This window comes from Apiospora hydei (assembly GCF_038363865.1).
Source record: "Apiospora hydei strain CBS 114990 chromosome Unknown utg000007l_segment0_segment0, whole genome shotgun sequence".
Lineage (NCBI taxonomy): Eukaryota > Fungi > Ascomycota > Sordariomycetes > Amphisphaeriales > Apiosporaceae > Apiospora > Apiospora hydei.
Genome location: NW_027117366.1, coordinates 3,584,140 through 3,602,189, shown reverse-complemented (window position 1 = coordinate 3,602,189; position 18,050 = coordinate 3,584,140). Strand labels below are relative to the sequence as shown.

General features: G+C 54.3%; 7 protein-coding genes across 7 annotated transcripts; 3 read left to right on the top strand and 4 right to left on the bottom strand.

Annotated features, from left to right (window-relative positions):
• Nucleotides 1–247: 247 nt before the first annotated feature.
• Nucleotides 248–2,193, bottom strand: PG997_010256 (uncharacterized protein; the record flags this gene model as incomplete). Its single annotated transcript, XM_066814571.1, has 2 exons — nucleotides 248–807; nucleotides 861–2,193. 2 exons carry the CDS (start codon nucleotides 2,191–2,193, stop codon nucleotides 248–250), a joined length of 1,893 nt encoding a protein of 630 aa, XP_066666533.1.
• Nucleotides 2,194–2,790: 597 nt separating this feature from the next.
• On the bottom strand, nucleotides 2,791–6,511 carry PG997_010255 (thioester reductase domain-containing protein; the record flags this gene model as incomplete). Its single annotated transcript, XM_066814570.1, has 8 exons — nucleotides 2,791–4,205; nucleotides 4,285–4,723; nucleotides 4,791–5,133; nucleotides 5,195–5,270; nucleotides 5,331–5,567; nucleotides 5,627–6,025; nucleotides 6,068–6,140; nucleotides 6,212–6,511. The coding sequence occupies 8 exons, from the start codon at nucleotides 6,509–6,511 to the stop codon at nucleotides 2,791–2,793; spliced, it is 3,282 nt and encodes a 1,093-aa protein (XP_066666532.1).
• Nucleotides 6,512–8,154: 1,643 nt separating this feature from the next.
• On the bottom strand, nucleotides 8,155–8,796 carry PG997_010254 (uncharacterized protein; the record flags this gene model as incomplete). The annotated part of the gene is made up of 3 exons (XM_066814569.1): nucleotides 8,155–8,384; nucleotides 8,469–8,675; nucleotides 8,760–8,796. The coding sequence occupies 3 exons, from the start codon at nucleotides 8,794–8,796 to the stop codon at nucleotides 8,155–8,157; spliced, it is 474 nt and encodes a 157-aa protein (XP_066666531.1).
• A 1,325-nt stretch (nucleotides 8,797–10,121) lies between these two features.
• On the top strand, nucleotides 10,122–11,976 carry PG997_010253 (amidase; the record flags this gene model as incomplete). The annotated part of the gene is made up of 5 exons (XM_066814568.1): nucleotides 10,122–10,424; nucleotides 10,464–10,712; nucleotides 10,763–11,335; nucleotides 11,415–11,784; nucleotides 11,855–11,976. Coding segments are annotated over 5 exons (1,617 nt in total), but the record flags the coding sequence as incomplete, so codon positions are not given.
• A 919-nt stretch (nucleotides 11,977–12,895) lies between these two features.
• Nucleotides 12,896–13,360, top strand: PG997_010252 (uncharacterized protein; the record flags this gene model as incomplete). Its single annotated transcript, XM_066814567.1, has 2 exons — nucleotides 12,896–13,089; nucleotides 13,198–13,360. The coding sequence occupies 2 exons, from the start codon at nucleotides 12,896–12,898 to the stop codon at nucleotides 13,358–13,360; spliced, it is 357 nt and encodes a 118-aa protein (XP_066666529.1).
• Nucleotides 13,361–13,562: 202 nt separating this feature from the next.
• Nucleotides 13,563–14,954, bottom strand: PG997_010251 (uncharacterized protein; the record flags this gene model as incomplete). Its single annotated transcript, XM_066814566.1, has 1 exon — nucleotides 13,563–14,954. The coding sequence occupies one exon, from the start codon at nucleotides 14,952–14,954 to the stop codon at nucleotides 13,563–13,565; it is 1,392 nt and encodes a 463-aa protein (XP_066666528.1).
• A 1,292-nt stretch (nucleotides 14,955–16,246) lies between these two features.
• Nucleotides 16,247–17,679, top strand: PG997_010250 (Alpha/Beta hydrolase protein; the record flags this gene model as incomplete). Its single annotated transcript, XM_066814565.1, is given in 5 exon segments — nucleotides 16,247–16,644; nucleotides 16,672–16,830; nucleotides 16,885–17,160; nucleotides 17,175–17,364; nucleotides 17,470–17,679. 5 exon segments carry the CDS (start codon nucleotides 16,247–16,249, stop codon nucleotides 17,677–17,679), a joined length of 1,233 nt encoding a protein of 410 aa, XP_066666527.1.
• Nucleotides 17,680–18,050: the final 371 nt, after the last annotated feature.

Sequence of the window (18,050 nt, the reverse complement as noted above, 5' to 3'; positions counted from 1 at the left end):
GTCGCTATCAAGGACTCTGGTCGTAAGACGAATTACAGGTCACGTCGATCTGTTCACTTCCCATTGTTGACGGTATTGCGCTTCGACGAATTAAATCAAACGAGCGCGCATGTATGTTGGTTCACAATTGGATGCAGTCTCTCATATTGTATATTACACTACCTTCTACCGCTCAATATCAAGAGCAACTCTACTGATCCTGATTTGACTTCAATAGTTATGACTTCATATAATTTCAGAAGCCGCCTTAGTGATGCCTCGCCCGCTTCAATCTACCACTCCTCTCGTCGCTGTCGGGGCTGCTACCACTGGGAGTAGCAGCAGCAGCAACTAAGGGCTCCCGCAACGCCGCCTCCAGATGTGGCGCCAGCTTCTCCCTCTCGGTGACCCCTTTCCTCCTGGCACTGACGACGAGCGACACCTTGGGCGACGGGAAGTTGACTTTCACGAACTCGTACGGCTTGCCGCGCATCCCGTCCCACGGCCCCAGCAGCGCTTGCACCCGCTTCAGCTCCGCGACCCCGTGCGCGGACGTGTGATCGCCGCAGACGAACGGCATCAGCCGGCCCGGCTTCGTCCACGACACGTCCAGGTTCCGGTACGTGAGCGCCTCCGGGTCTTCCTTGCTGCTGCTGGCGCCCCAGGACATGCACCGGTCCTGGAATTGCACCATGCGCCGCGCCATGAGCAGCAGCGTGTCCGCGACCCAGCGCATGGGTGGGAGGTCCTGGTATCCAAAGGTCCCGTCGGCGCGCGCGTCGCGGAGGCGGAGCTCGGGGTGCTCGGGCATGCCGGCCCATTCGAAGGCTTCGAGGACCTTGATCAGGTCCTTGGTGTACGGGCGCGCTTGGGCGTCGTACCGGGCGCTGCTGCGGCCGTACTCGACGCTGTTGGCGCAGGCGACGCGGATGCGGTTGACGTGGCTGTCGCTCGCTTCGGTGTGGGGGCGATGATGTGCGTGGTCGCGAGTTCTCGCAGGATGGTGCCGAAGGCCGCGACGTCTTCCCATTCTTCGGGGTACGACGAATCCTCGGCGTCGCCGTCGTCCGAGGCGCGGGGCTGGACGTGCTTAATCGGGTCGCCCTCGATGAAGGCGCGGCCGAACCCGCTGAGGCGGATCTCGGGGAAGGCATTGGTGCGCTCGCCGCGGGGTTTGGGGCCGCCCTTGGGGCTGCGGTAGTGCACCGCGACATTCCCCGCGAAGAGGTCGCGATGGTAAACGATGTGCCTCTTGCGCTCCTCTCCTCCTTCGCCCCCCGCCACATCCTCTTCAGCCTCCGAGTCGGAAGCGAAGGGGAATTCGCTGTCCTCATCATCCGGCACGGTCTCATTATATAAATGCACCAGGGCCTCGCCCAGCTGCGCCGCGACATGCCAGATGAAGTGCTCGGGTACGCGGCGGCTCGTGGCGCGGTAGGCGTCGCGGAGACCGGCGAGGGTGCCGCCGTTGCTGTGCTCGAAGTAGAGGGAGTAGACAGGGACGGGGGACTCTTGCAGCCTTTGCCAGAACATGAGTTTGGCGAAGCATTCTTCGTCGGCGGGGAGGAGGACTTCGAGGTCGCGGCTTTCGCGCTCCGCGGCTTCGGCTGCTGCTTGTTCTTCTTCGTTCATGGCGGTATCGTCTTCTTCGTCCTCTTCGCCTTCGGCCATGATGTCGTGCCACCATGGCTTCTCTTCGCCATCATCATTACCTCCGCCCCCGCGCATCTTGACATCCCCGCCCTTCTCCTCCTGCCCCGGCATCCAATCCGCATCCTCATAATCGTCCCCGTTCTCCGTCTCCTCATCCTCCCGACTGCCCTGCGTCGCATCCGTCATCGCCGTGTGATCCGAGTCCTCGGCGCGCCACCAACCGGGCTCCCTTGACCGGTCCGGCGGCGGAATATTCTGCGGGTCGTTCGCGTACCCTGTCCCGAACCTCGCCCCGGCCCCCGCGGGGCTCGTCGAGACCTTGAGCTCGGGCGGGCGCGGGCCGACGAAGTCCTGGCCGCCGCCCTCGAGCAGCTTGTGGAGGTACAGCTTCCCGTTGCCGAGGGACTGGACGACGAACTCGTTGCGCGAGACGGCTTCGACGAGAAGGAAGCCCTCAGAGTAGAGCTTCTCGTCGTGGGCCCATTGGTTGCCGTGGCCGGCGTTGTGGTAGGGGAGGTAGATGCCGATGTCGTTGTAGGGGGTGGACCGTGATTGGGCCATGGTGGGTTGCGTGAATAAGGGGCCGATTTCTGGAGATCTTCGGCCAGATTAGAACGGACGGTGAATTGGCCATTTGAAAGTGTTGCTATATACTCGGAGCTGTGTCTGTTGCTTTGTGGTATCGCTGTATTGCATTGTCCGGGGACAAAGCGTCTCGGGCTTGGTTGGGCCGACCACAACAAAGGAAGGAGAAGGCCCTTTACAACTAGGGGTGAGCCACAGGACGTCCAGCAATTGGAAAAAGACAATACCCTTGTTTTCTGTGTATAGGAATCGATCATACTAGGGACCCTCATCGTCTACTTACTATACTGCGCCCCCTCGATGTCCACCTCCTGAATCTCAGAGTGCCAACATGTTCTCTATAGCGCCTCTTTACATCATATCTAAAGGTAAAGTCTGACAAAGGAAATTCAAGTCCTGGGGTGCTGTCGGCGTTTAACAAATACAGCGCATACACTAGGGGCCTCTGAACATGATCAATTGAATTCAGCAGACTTTTCATTCATTACATTCTGACATACCCAGTACCTAAGCTGCCCGGAAGCGAGTGACAGAAATGATACCCATCCAGATTCATCATCCAATCTCCTGTCATCAGAACCCCCAATGCTTGCACCACTGCTTCATCAACTCCGGCGTAATCGCCTCGCTCCCCCGCATCGTCGGACTCTGCCTCTTAGTCCGCGTCATATCAATCACCATGCCCCCCATACCGTGCTTGGCCATCTGCCGGTACGAGTCCAGCAGCTTGACGCCCGGGTTCTTGGCCAGGTTCGCCGTGCCCTCCTCCTGCGTCTTCTCGAGCCGGCGCACCCACTCGGCGAAGCTCACCGTCTCCGGCAGCCGCTCTTTCCCGTAGTACTCCAGCACCGCCCGCGACAGCGCCGCCCACGTCGTCGCCGACGGGTTCGCGCCGTGGTAGTAGCCACTGATGGTGCTCGTCTCGACAGGCTGCGTGATCCCGTCCACCTCAAGCACCAGGTTCGCGATCCGCTCGCCGGGCGTCCAGTCCACGCGATCCACGCCGTCGCCGCCCAAGTCCGAGGGGAGCGCTTTGAGGTACAGACTGCTCGCCACGATGCTCGGCAGCCACTCCTGCCGATTCCACACCCCCGCGTCGCGCTCGGGCCCCGCAATCTGCCCGACCCGGATCGCCGCGGCGGGGAAGTCGCCGACCCGCGACGCGTCCTCGAGCACGAGGCTCGCGACCATCTTGCTGGCGCCGTATCCGCCGCGCGCGAGGCTCATGTCCTCGAAGCGCGCCTCGGGAACCTCGGCGCTTCCGCTGGCCTTCCAGCCGTCGACCGTGCCGATGGACGAGACGAAGACGACGGCGGCGCGCTTCTTGGTAGTGGCCGCGAAGTCGGCCCAGTTGCGCACGCCGCGGATGTGCGGCTCGAAGGACAGGACCGGCATGTTGAAGTTGACCGGCCACGCGTTGAGCACGACCCGGTCCGTCTCCTGCTGCAGGCGGGCGTAGACCTCCTTTCTCAGGCCCAGGTTCGGCTGCGACGCGTCGATCTGCAGGAACTCGGCTTTGCCGCCGTACGAGCCGTCGAGGCCGCGCTCTTGCATCGCGGTCGTCTGTTTCCCGGCCCCGCCGTCGTCCGGGCGGTTGAGGCAGATGATCTTGCGCACGCGCGGGCTGCGGGCCATGATGTCGAGCATGTAGGAGCCGAGCATGCCCGTCGTGCCCGTAATAAGAACGGTCTGGTCGGTGTCGGAGGCCTCGGGCCGTTTCGTCGCGGGCTTCGGCATCAGGGTCTGCGTGTACTTGTCCCAGAGGAACGTCATGTCGCGCTGGTGCTGAGCCTCGGGGTTGGCGGCGGTGCTTGCTCCGTCGGAAGCCACGATGTTCTGCATGATGTAGCGCGCTAGCATCCGCGGGGAGGGGTTGGTGTACACGACGCGCGTGGTCAGGTCGGCGGCGGGGATGTCGCGGCTCAGAGCGACGGCTAGGCCGGCTCGGAGGATGCGGGAGGCTTTGATCACTTGCATCGAGTCGATACCTACATATTGCCACTCGATCAGATACCATCCCCGATCGATTTCGCAGCTTGTTTCGGATAATAGAACATGAAAGCTTACCAGCAGAAAAGAAATCAGCATCTGGCTCGAGTTTGGAGGCCCCAATGTGCGACTGGAACATCTCCACGATCGAAGCAGCTAGCGCATCCTCAGAAGCTACGTCCAACGTCGGAGCGCTCGCCTCGGATGCCTGATCCGCCTTATCATACAGCTCGTCGATATCGTCCTTATAAAGCTTGACCGCCGCCGCCCTCTGGATGGTCCCCTTGCCCGCCCGCGGGAACGGCTTGTCCGGGCGCGCGATCATGATATGATCGCGGTCGATCCGGCCGTGCGCGACGGACTGCTCGTTGGCCTTTTGCACCTTGGTCATGTAGACGCTCTCGATCAGCTCCTGGCGCTCCTTGTCGTTCTCGGGCTGCGTGACAGGCTCGATGATCATGGCGGGCTGGAAACGCATGGCGCCTACGACGACGACGCCCTTGATCTGCGGATGATCCTGTTCGAAAAACAAGTCGTCAGTGCCAGATGAAACCTGAGAGATGCCGAAGGATACTCTCACTTACCTCTACTATCTCCTCAATAGTGACAGGGTTCAACTTCTCCCCGTTCGAGAAGACAATTATATCGTCAGCGCGCCCGTGATGGAGCCAGTGATGCGGAAGCGTTGGGTGAGGCGTGTACAGATCCTTGGTCGATATCTCATTTTCCTCGGGGAATGTGTAAAAGTAGCCTTGGATATGCGCGCCGGGGTCTGCGTGCCTTCGGACGTAGACCTGTTCGTAGACGTCCTCGTCGTCCGTCTCTCCTTTCTGCCTCCGCCACTCGATGCCGCAGATGTTCGGGTTGAAGATGAACCAATGCCACAGTTTGGGATTCTCATTCCAATAGAGAGGGAATATGCTACACCTGCATTGAAATTCTGTTAGTTTCGGCTGTTGTAAAGTGCACGAGGATGTATGTAACTCACTCGGTAGTAGCGATGACGTTCACGATGCGCACGCCAGCCTCGACGAGCCGGTCACCCGCCTCTTGAGCCAGGTTGCCTACGCCAAGTTATTAGTTCAAAAGCATCTATACTGCCTTGTCTGATGAGTAGTACTAACCTCCGCCGAATCCTACGGCGTGTAGCTTCGCCAGCGCCTTCGTCGCCTCGTCGTCCAGGCTCATGTCTTCCAGGATAGCTGGAGGCAGGACTGCAGCCTGTACATCGACATTCTTCAAAGATTCGACGACGAGATCGGAAGATAGCGGTTTATCGGCAATACCGAGAGCAATAGGCCTCCCGTAGTACAGAGAAAACCAGACGGACATGTAAAGACCCGCCGCATGAAACAGGGGCACTTTCATTTCTGTGTTAGCCTCATTTATGTGTCGAGTGGGGGTTGGGGAATTTGCTTACTTGTGCAATAATGACGTTTGGCTCCATTGACAAAAACACTCCAAAGAGGCTTCATGCCATCTAACTCGGGCGCGTCCATCCAGGCGTCGGCCAGAGCGAACATGCCCTGCCGGACGATGATAGGTTTCGGGAGGCCGGTGCTGCCGCTGGTGTGTAGAACGACCATGGGATCCCACTCGGCCTCCTCGAAGGTCCTGTCGAAGGGGTAATGTGACACCGCCGTCTCATCCATGTACGCATCAAGAGGCATGACGGGAATGGCTTTCATATCTTGACGTACATCCAGCAGGGGCTGGCAGACACTCTTGTGGGATTCTGGAAAGGCAATGTATTTGCAACCGGTCTTATCGAACAGGTTGAACTGGGCTTCTTGCGAATTCCGGGGGAGACGAACATGACCTAGAACATCAGGTTAACCACAGGAGTACGAAAGGACACAACCTGACTCGAGTCTCGTCCGGGGGGGGGCTGAACATACCTGTCGTCCAGTCTTGATAGCAGCTATCATAATAATCTAGAAGTACCGTTAGCCGGATCTACGTCGTGCGGTGGCTTCACGTGCCGGGCCCAGATGGGTATACTTACCAGGTAGCGTGCATCGTTGGGGCCAATATAGGCCACCGTAGGGAATGTCCCGGGGGCCGCTTGGCCGGTCCGCTCAATGATCAAGTGGCAGCATCTGTTGATGGCGTTGGCGAACTGTTGAAAGGTGACGGTTTTCCAGCCATCCTTGGGGTCGGACGAGACGGGAATCTGTGCCCATTCTCGCTGGGGCTCTTGGCTGGCAATCTTGTCGACAATGTTGGGTATGAGTCTCTTGCCGCCGCCGGGGCTTTTGGTGTATTTATTGGGCGAAACGGGCTCGTGCGTTCTGGTAGTAGCCATGACAGGGTGTGAGTCGTATTCTTTGGTTAGGATATATGGAAGGAATTAATAGTGAACCAATGGGTTGGTGCATATAGTTCTGTCTCGAGATTCCAGTGCCGCGGTATTGGGAGGTTGCCCTGTCTGGATATTTATGCTCTCCGTTCGGACGGCGGTCTTGGGGCATCGGTAGGGGTTAGTTTCGGCATTCCGTTCGAAAAGCGAAGCCAAAGCCGCTCCCTCATTGGGCGGGAGTCCATCTGAAGATCTACATGGTGAGTAAGGAGGCGCCATTGAGGACCGGCCCGTCCTAAAACACGAAACGGGTCAAACCAGTAACTCTATTCATCAGAAATGACATGATCCTTTCGGTCGGTTTGGGCCTGTTGCCGAGGAAGCCGAACCGAATCCTGGGGATCCCACCTCCGCGATGTGCTGTATCCGAGCGCCTCAGAATAAGCGCAGCTCGAATGTAGGGCTATTGTTGAGCGTCGGAAACGGTCTTCATATCGGTTCGTTGGAGATCCTGGAGGCGGGTGGAGCCCAGCCGAGGTGGGCAATGTGTCAGCCATGAGGGAAACAGGCATGTGGTGAGGAGGGAAAGCGCGAGACAAGCTTTAGCCACTCCTTAGTCAAAGCTTGTCTCCTTACAGTCACCTCGTTGGTGGCGCTCATTAGCCTCCGCGTTTGCTCGCTATCGCAAAGACAGCGAGACGGCGGTCGGCGTAGCAGTAAAAGTCCGCCCGCAGTCGCCGCATCGGATCTGCTAGTGCTAATAGAAGATTGGAGCAGATGAAGATCTCCCACGCTAAGGGCCACGGAAGCCCGGAATCCAGCGCACGAGTTATGCCAACCTAATCTCTCCGTACCTTGAGAGAAGCTTTAGGTTACGGGTTGTTCGGGTATCCCATGTCTGTACGTCCATTCCGTTATGCCCACGTAGCATTGACAGAAGCTTGTTCTCGATCCATTGGTAGGCCTGCGACGATGTGACGGTGACATCAGATCTCGACCCACCCGACTACCGAGTCCCAATAAGATACCCCGGATTTTCGTCCCGTTGGTAACCATCCCGAGGCTGTTCAGTAATTAGGGCAGCCTACTGACTTCTGGGGATTTCAGCGTCGCTGAAGTCCACCTCCGAGCAGCTCACTTGGTCATGTACGATATCCCGTTGATATCCGGTGACGAATATATTGTTATGATGCGAAGCTTATTACACTCTCCTACAATTGGGCCGTTATTCGGCCTGGGGTAGTAAGGTGTGCGTTCTACACAAATCTATGAAAGAACCGTCCGAATACTTGCCTTGGACAGTCTCTGCTATGTACTCAGCTTGGTTAGTTGGCATGATTAGTTGAGTCAGTGTTCCTCCACAGCAGTCGAAACGACACTTGGGTAATACATTCCATGAGGGAATGCATAGTCATTGTTCCATTTCAGTGTAATCACTGGTCCAAGAAAAGAAAATTCTCAGTTGCGAGGAAGGAGACGATATTGTGACAATAATAAGACCAGTGTCATCATTCATCTAAACAACTTAGGACTGTACATGCACTGATCACGTGACGTGACGAGTAGGTATGGTATCTGATGGGTGTATTCCATTGATCCTGATTAGACCAATGAACCAGTTTGGTAGCCTTCCATTCAATGTACATCCATCAGTTGTCCTCACTCTTGCTGACGCGGACGTTACCCGACTCGCATCTCTTCATGAAGTTCTGCATGACTAGGTCCTCTTCTTCGCCGTTTCTCTCTGGAACGGCCGCTGACTCGATCTTGACCTTTTCATTGCTCTTGCCAGCGGGAGAGGGGGACGGAATAGTCGAGGCAGGAACGAAAGGGCGTGCGATGGGAGAGAGAGCAGTGGGGCGTTGCTTCTTGACGATCTCTGTATCACATGGCATGGTTATTCTTCTTCTTCTTCTTTGGAAAAGGGATGATGTGAGATTATTGCAGGTGTTGTAGTACATACCTTCTATCTTGTAGTAGACGATGCTGTACCACATCCAAATCGGCTCATCAGGCTCGGTCTCGTGCTTGGCCTCCCACGCGTCGTTAAGCAGCTGGGTGGTACTGTTGCCCTCGTCGATGCAGTCCTGGATCTTGTCGTCGGCAGTCTCGGATAGGATGGCCTTGCAGGTGTCGTGGTCAAGGATGCAGGTGAGCGTCGCAATCAAGACTAGGAAGAAGAAGAGGAACGTGTCAGCTTCATTGCCAACGGGGAATAATTAGATTTAGTGGGCGGGCAGGAAGGAATACATACTGTGGTCCGTGGCAAAGAACCGGGACTGGTAGGCCATGATTGCGGTGCGGTGGTGTTGGGTAGGATTCGAGGGTGTTTCTTCGGCTGGTTTATTGTTCAGACGAGATGGTGGCAAGAGAAGCAAGAATTTTCCAGCCCATTTTAAATAGGTGAAGAACGTCACCGACATGGGGCAGGGTTCAGTGCTCCGTATTGTTCTCTGCCGGATGTCAGAGGTTGTGGCAGTCGGCAGCATGATGGCAGTTGTCGACGCAGCGGGAGTGGTGGTTACGATCCTGTCATCCCAGGTTCGTGATATTCCCGGGTTTCTGGTGCTGCAAGCATAAGGCAGTACTCTGGTGACCTATGAGGACAGTGGAGGGGTAGACTGTGTACCAGCAGATCATAATATGCTCGACAAAAGGCCAATTTCGTTTCTCCTGTCTCGCTCACCTCACTGAGTCTTGGTATATAAGTGTCAGTAGGTCATGAGTAGATCTCCAGGTAGCACTTGGCTTCAGCCATTATATCTCACCCCGAGCTCCTTTTTGAACGAAAGTAGTGTTTCTTTTATGATGGGCTTGTCCGACACAATATGATGTATTTGGCTATTCTAGGTATGCATAGAAACCTTTATGAAGACGCCTTACCGTTTTTGCCTCTGATACCTACCCCAAAACCAGTTTGCACATATTTCCCATAAAAATCCATCCAGAGATGACTTGAAGCATCCTATTCTTTTGCAGTATTCTTTTGTCACTATCATGCTCAATATTTTCTGTGATAGCATTGTGTTGGAAACAGTTCACCGAGATGAAAACATTAGCTAGCATGGATAACGGGTGCTTATTATACGCCTTTGTCTTTTTATTAGACCCATGCTGAGGCTACTGAGTAAGCTCGAGGCGTCTCAACAGTGTGCTTTTTCTTTGTGCTTCTCCATACCTACCTTGTACGCATCTCGGTACCCCTTTTCGGCGAGATGCCTCAGGCCCACTTCCTAGTGCCAAGAGGAAACAAAATGCAGACGTCAACAGTATTCCTCGACATATTCTAATGTGAGATTCTCACCCAATCACATATCCAATTAGCTTATAGTCCATCAGCTCGCTAATCCCTAGCGTGCCAACGGCCCACTAATTTCTCACCATCGGCCGGAGGGTTGACCGGAGGGTTGCCCGGAGGATTGACCGGAGAGTTGTACGGAAGATTGACAGGAACCTGGCCGGAGGTTGTCCGTGTGTTCGATTCGTCTCAACGGTCAGCGAACGGATGTGGAAAGTAGGCCCCACACAGTTTTAAAAATGCATAAATAGGGGGTCGGCGACGCGACAATCCCCCTGAGATGATTGTGTGTGCATCCTTGATCACTTCTTACAAGCTCAGAATAGTGAAATCTTCACGACATCTTCCACAATGAAAGACTACAAAGCCATTGCTGCCGAGAAAGTCGCTCAGAGGAACAGCAAGATCCCCAAGGACTGGCTGATCTCTCTCGAGACCTTCAAAGATGCCACTTGCCTACTGGACATTCCCACGACATGCGGAGCCTTGAGCGATGCCGAATGCGAGATTACTTCCAAATACGATGCCACTGATCTACTGGCAAAGCTTCAAGTTGGTGACTTCTCTGCCGCACTAGTTACCAAAGCCTTTTGCAAGAGGGCCGCCATTGCCCAACAACTGGTAAGCTAGCCATGTCTCTCCTACACCAAAGAATCATAGCTGAAGCAACAGGTCAACTGCCTAACCGAGATCTTCTTCGACGAAGCCATCGAACGAGCCCGCCAACTTGATTCCAAAAGACACGAAAACCCGAGCGACCCTCTCCCTCCCCTTTGGGGGCTCCCGATCTCCCTAAAAGACAGCTTCGCGTACAAGGATCAAGATACATCGACCGGACTGGCCTGCTACGTCAACGATCCGGCCAAGGAGCACAGCAGTCTTGCCGCCCTACTGCTCGACCTCGGAGCCGTTCTCTATTGCAAGACGAACCTACCTCAGTCTATCATGACAGGCGATAGCGACAACAACGTCTTCGGGCGCACGCTGAATCCCGCAACACCCACCTGACGGCGGGTGGCAGCACCGGCGGGGAGGGCGCCCTGATCGCGCTTCGCGGCAGCCTTCTTGGCGTGGGCACTGATATCGGCGGAAGCAACCGCGTCCCGTCGGTATGCAACGGGCTATATGGACTCCGGCCAAGCGTGGGGGTCGTGCCCCACGGCGGTGTGCGCGATCTCACCGTTCCAGGCACGGTCGGGGTCATGTCTTCAGCCGGCCCCCTGGCCACCTCGATGAGAGACATCGCTCTATTTATTCGGACCGTCATGCAGGCAGGGACCTGGAAGTACGACAGCACCGTCATATCCCTGCCCTGGAGCAATCTCAACCCCGCAAAGGAGCAGCGTCTCCGAATCGGCCTCGTGGAAAACGACGGCCTCTATACCCCTACGCCTCCGATCCGGCGTGGCCTGAAGAAAGCAGCTGATCTTCTCGGAAGCAGGGACGACATCGAGCTCGTACCTATCACACTGCCTGGAGTCGGACAAATCTACCAAGACCTCCTCAGCTACTATACTTTGTCCGGAAGCGATGTAAGCTAGAATGAAATAACACTCTTATTCTCCTTCTGTTCCCACTGGTGTGGTCTAACCCTTGCTTTCATATTCACAGTACTATTTCGAGCAATTCGGTCGAACCGGCGAGCCCCTTGTCCCCTCTCTCCAAGCCCTCGAGTCTCTTCTCTTGCAACCGGGCACCACCCTGAAGGGTTTCTTCGACCTCAACGTCCGCCGCGGCGAGGCGGCCAAAACCTACCTGTCCCTTTTCCGCGATAACGGCCTCGATGCGATCCTTATGGCCCCGGCGCCTCACACGGCCGTGCCTTTGGACAAGTGGTCAACCATCACCTACACCGGCCTGTGGAACTATCTCGACTACCCCGCCATCGTCATACCCGTCGACCACGTCCGCAAGGAAGATGCGGCGGATGCCGTGAGCAACGCCAAGTTCGGGACGGAGGATGCGAGGGTCTACAGTCTATGTAAGTGACAATACCAGCGTTTCCTCGGTTTAGCTGTGGCTTCAATCGACTAACACAACATACTATTCAGACACCGGTGCTAAGGACTACGAACACGCCCCGGTTTGTGTCCAGTTGGTCGGATACAGACATCAAGATGAGGCACTGATGAGCACAGCGGCGGTGCTTGATGGAACCATCAATAAAGATTGAAGCTATCTGGTCAATAAGACATCTCTATTAGAAGCAAATTACTCATCACTCTCAAAAGACCTGTCTCAACTACTGGGTCACATGTAGAGATGCAAACTGTGATAGTTAGCGCCAAACAAACGTATGACTGTATATCTGAGGACTAATGAGTGTGAGCGGAAACGACATGACTGTACACCGTAGTCATCAAGCACGTGGTAAATAATTCCTGGTAACAACAATATGATATAAAGGGCTACACTGTTATCCATGTAACTTCAGAGGACGCCTCGAAGGTGACAATTCAACCAACAGCAAATTGCACTGCTTGGATGTGGAGAAGATGGGTATGTTGTCCCAGACAATGTCACATACTTATATATAAGTAAGGGACCGTGATACCCATATTTACTCTGTTGAGGTTTAGGCGGGCAGTATACATTTGTTCCTCGGAAGTTGTATACGGTGCGTTCAGCCATATATGAATCGAGGATTCTATGAGGGTCAAGTCGAGGATCTCGTGAGGGTCAAGTGAAAACCCGGTAATTCGACAGTCAGGCCAGACCGGTACTGGCCCTCCAGAGCTTGTATTGTTCGCCTAGATAGTGATTGTTTACTTCGCATTGTCTTTACTATCTAAAATTCTGACCATCCAAAATCCTGAGCACCCAAAACTTCACACCCTTTCAAACCCAACACATCTACTGCCCCAAAAATCAGTATTCTGCGGGTTACACAGACTCCCAAAGGTACGCTTCACAGAATGAACCCCATGGCTCCTCATACTAATATATCTTCACGATATAGGGACCTGACGAAGTCAAAGTTGCAGTATTGCTAGTACACGAGTCCTCTAGAAGCGGTCTTCACCGTAAGTACACTGTCGTCGTCGTCGCAAAATGATAGTCTGGTAATAATCCAATACCGTTTCAGCATAAGGATGGCCGACAATATCCCCCGAGCCCAGACTTCGGGCCAGCTGCAATTCCGCGCGATGCGGCTGTATGAGCGGCGCAAAAGGGCTCGACGCATTCTGAATGCAATCCTTGCGGCTTCGGCCGCATTTACTTCGCTTCCCGATGAGAAGCAAGATATGATCCGCCAGGAGTGTGAGATTGTCATCCGGGACAACATGTAAGTTCCTCGCTGACTGAGATATTATGGTCTATTTGCAGGCAGACAGTTTCGTTTTTCATATGCGTCCTGTGTACGGTATACTGACGGTTTGGCTTGTGTCTGCAGTAATGAGTTCATGGATAATACTCCCCCTCGAACTGTCTACCCGTACGAGGAAGCTGTCTTGGCTGCGGTCAAGTCCGTAGTTTACTGGAACCCCGACGTTCTGGTATACAATGAGGACGACTGGATCATTCCTGCTGAGGATGCTGGCGGTGACACCGAATAAAAGGGTGCAAACTAGTGGGCAATCAAATATGTGGCCATCGACATAGCATGCTGTCACCCGGAGGTTGCTGCGAGATATAGATGGGTGGATAGGACATGCAATATATGCAGACATCACTCGTATAATCCGTCAAAAAATCTCGATGTGAAGACATTATATGTATTATGAGTATTTGAGTGTATTCCATACGGCATACTATGCATTAAGCAGCGCACGCTGTCTCTATGGAATGTATTACTGGACAAGGTTTGTGGATCGAGTCCAGCCAGCATGATGTAATCTGCAAGTCTCGATCACGCCAGATCCTACGCAAGAACTCCCCAGCCGCTCCCCTTACAACCGGGGAGCAGTCATCGACGTACTCTTCTATACTTTCGATCGCTTTGTCTCGTGCGGTGAGGTCTCGGATTTCGACTGCGGCAATCATGAACGGCAGCGTCACACATCGGAGGGGTCGCCGTGTGATCGTGTGTGCAATCTCCAGCTCCATCAGAATGTCTTTAGACCATATGTCGGCCACATTATCATGCTCCCCGAACGCATGTCGCAGTCGGTGGCTCACGAGGAGTGCGCCTAGTCGGTAGACCTTGGCTTGAGCCAGGAGACTGACAATCTCCGCTGACTCAAATTGGCCTGCAAAGGAACCTGCATGAGATGGTCTCCATGCTTCTACTGAGGCATGTATTCCGTCCAGCTGCTTGTGTAGCAAGGCCAAGACGTCCGTGTTGGATGTGCTGGCCAGCGAGTGGCTGATTATACAGAGGTCGTAGTAGTATGGCAGCAAAGTTGAGCAGAGACCCAAATGGCGATCCACGCCCTCTTCTGCAGTCCCGGCCTGGAGTCTCGTCGCTGGCCTCTGGCGATGTACAAGGCAGTCCATTGTCTCCAGTAGCACCATGAAGCCATGCCACGACTTGGAGTGTCCATCCGACACCAGCGACTTCTCCACGAATGGCATAGTAGTCGTAAGGCAGTATCGACAGATTTCTGCAACACCCATGCCAATAGTCGAGTGCATAGATAATGCGAGCGCAGCCCCCAGTGTCAGGCACAAGGCCGCGTCTTGTTTGTTTGCGACCGGGAGCGAGCGCAGCGTTGCCATGGCGGATGACGCATGCCGAACGATGTCATCGGTACCCATTGAAAGGGCAGGGTCAAGCTGCTGCAGCGCAATCGCAAACGCAAGATACGCATCCTTGACCGTCGATAAAGATGCTGATAGCTGGGTGACTAATGCCTGTTGCGCTGCGCTTTGGAAACTTGGGCACACGACATAGCAGTCCAGGGTCTCGGGGCGGCCTAGGAGGAAAATCAGCAGATCCCGCTCATCCGGGAGCAGATCGGACGCGCCATTCAGCCAGGCGACTATGTCCTCAGGTTGCTCCTCCGACAGCTTGGCGGGAACCGGGAGTCGCCGCCTCTGCACCCTCCGTCCTGCTGGTCGAACGGGGCGGACGGTGGAGCAGTCCAATCCAAGTCTTTCGCATCTAGAACACTTGGTCCCCGAAGAGACAGGCTGACAACGTGCTTTGAGCTCGTAGCACCGGTCGCACGCCCTTCTCAACTGCTTGACATTCTGGACTGCGGCCGGCATCGGAATCGACTCCTATAGAAATGCGAAAGAATGGATACAGGTCACGATTGCGCAATGAAGCGCGGTTTTGTTGGGTTTGATTACTGGGTGAGCCGGAGGGTTGTTGGCGTATCCTGACCGACACGATCTGTTGAGTTTGGCGCAATTAGGCCCCTGTACTCGCTAAACTGCCTACCTGGAACTAGCTCAAGCTGGCTCTTACTCACAGGAAATCGCAGTCAGCTGTCGGTAACCAAATGTGAGGATTCCTATAACTACAAGGTATGTATCATTCAACCCATCAAAAAGATTGGACGGGTAAAGAACGAAATGTATTGTGCTATCGCTTTTGCGAAGGGAAAAGCAAAAAGGAAATTCTTGATTCGGCTGGGGCTCGATCCCAGGACCTTCAGTGTGTTAGACTGACGTGATAACCAACTACACCACCAAACCATGATTTGTGTTATTTGATGTTGATTTTCGTGTTTAGCAGGCTCTAGTTTACTTAGTGCAGCTCAGCTGGACTTCATCGATTTTACTCGCTCATTTGGGCTGGTGGGCAACATTAACAGAGTCCTTTCCTCGAGCATTTTGGCGGATCCACAATCTGAAAGCTTCGTCCCTGTGATATCATGGCTGAGGAGAGACATCGTGGTGCCGCCTCATTGTCGAACACTTATGATCTGCCTCTCAAATCCCCATCTCTTGAAATAAGCTGATTCCATGCCCACATGTACTTATGTTTTCCCTTTGAAACACATGAGCTGGGAGTTGGGTTAAGCCATAAGCCCACATTGACCGTCCAAATGATTTGGAATAGTAGATAATGTACTAGCAGGCGCAGACTAGTTGGGAGAGCTTACTATGTGGGAATTTATTACTTGAGGCACGTCAACTGGTCTATGCCTACTAATACATTACCTGTTATTCCAAATCATATATGCGGTCAGTGTATTGAACAAACTGATTGTTACTATACTAGCTGTAAGCTGTACTGCAACCATCCGTAACAGGGAAAAGGACCTTTGCAACCAATGGGTAGTGCTTACAACTGGACGCGTTGATCCAGCAGAACGTGACCTGCGCTATTTGCGAATCACAAGTATGCTCAATAATTACAGGTCTAGGCTCTATTTGGCAGTTACAAGAATCAAACCGAGTAGATTTCATTACTATAAAAGATGAAGCCATTCCCCGGGCATCGTCAACCTTTTCTGAGGGCTCTCCGCATCTTGTGGGCAATCACTGATCTCTCTTATCACCGACCTTCTAACACCCTTTTGCCTTGAAACCCTCTTCTGTTCGCCGCTATCATGTTGCCGCTCAGTCCATACCGACACTTGCTGGTGCTGCTGGCTGCAGCACCTTTTCTGCCTCCGACCCTGGGTGCCCCTTCGTATCCGCTCTCCTCCGAGTCCATGGAACGGATCGGCGACTGCGTTGACTACCAGATCCCCGTCACCACTCACACGGAAGCCCAAGTTTGGGGGCTGCCCAAGTTCTCTAACAACTTCGACGTGTCCGCCTTCATCTTGTCCTTGATCCGACGCAAACCGGTGCCCCCGACGATTCCATTCAACCCGTTCAATGGCACCAAAGATGTCACCGGCAGCTACACCATCGGCGCCACGTTCTGTTCCCCCAAGAACGCAACAGGCGGGCACGAGAAAACGGTCCTGCTCGCGACCCATGGGCTTGGTTATGATAGACGGTAAGCAACTGTCTTCCTGCCCGCCAGGAAAAACTTCCAGACGCAACTTCTGACAAACTGGCTGGAGCTCTATAGCTACTGGACCCCGACTCTCAACACATCCGAGTACAGCTTCGCGGAGTATGTCGTTTCCAAGGGGTATTCCATCTTCATGTACGACAGAGTCGGGACTGGAAAGTCCTCCAAGTAAGTCCCTCACATGCCTTCTTGACTGCAGTAGCCACACGATCTTAACCCCAGTACAGAGTCTCTGGCTACACCGAACCCCAAACCTCGAACCACCTCGCCATCCTCGCCTCCCCTGACCAAAAGCGTGCGGTCAGGCCAATACACCGGCGAGCTCGGCCGCCCCTCGAAAGTCGTGCACGTGGGCCACTCCTTCGGCTCCATCCTGACCCACACGCTCGTCGAGCAGGACCCGTCCCTCTCGGACGGCATCATCCTAACCGGCACGGGCTACAACGGCACCAGCTTCCCTTGTTCTTCGAGGGCGCTCGCCTCAACATGGCCAACTCGGTCTCGCCCGGCAGGTACCCCGGCCTCGACAGCGGGTACCTGACGTTTGCCGACGTCTACGGCAACGTCGCCACGTTCTTCAACCCGGCCGATTTCGACCCGGAGGCTCTCTGGTACACGCAACATATCGCCCAGCCGCTGGCCGCCATCGAGCTTCTCCCGTCCGCCTCCGGAAACCCTGGGGCTACCAATTTTACCGGCCCTGTTAGTAACATTCCCCCTCCTTTTTTCTCCACCCTTCTCCACGATGATTTGAGAATACGAAACGGACCGAGAAAAGCTAATCTGATCTCTCACGTGCGTTCGTAGGTGCTGATCCTGACCGGAGAGGTCGACTTGGGCAACTGCAACGGCAACTGCAACGGCCTCCTCGAGCATCCGGCGCGGGAGCTCTTCAGCCAAGCCAAGCCGTTCCAGGCCGCCGTGCACCCCAAGGCCGGACACGGCATCAACTTCAACCCCAACGCCACCGGCGCGTTCGGGGTCATGACTGACTTCCTTGCCAAGAGCGGGTTGTAAAGCCAGTTTCGGTAGACTAAATGTTCATGATTTAATTTAACACGAGTTCGGGTGCTAAAGGCCGGAGGGAGTGTTTATAGATGCCTCTAGAACATACACATATAAGATATAGATAGGATTAGATTGTTCTCTCTGAACAATATACTACTGTATTCTTGATATTTGATTGCATGCGTTATTTGTCGTTACTTCAGCACATTATTTGCGTTTCAGAGCGGCAGCATTTCAAATCCGTCTTCGCCATCCGTAGCAGATACTCGATCACTTGGCGCAACTCAACCTTTAAGTAGGCCCTTGCTCTTACCAAATTCATGCAAGAGAAGTACGGGAACTCAATTCATTTTAGAAGAATCAGGCTACCAGTACACCAT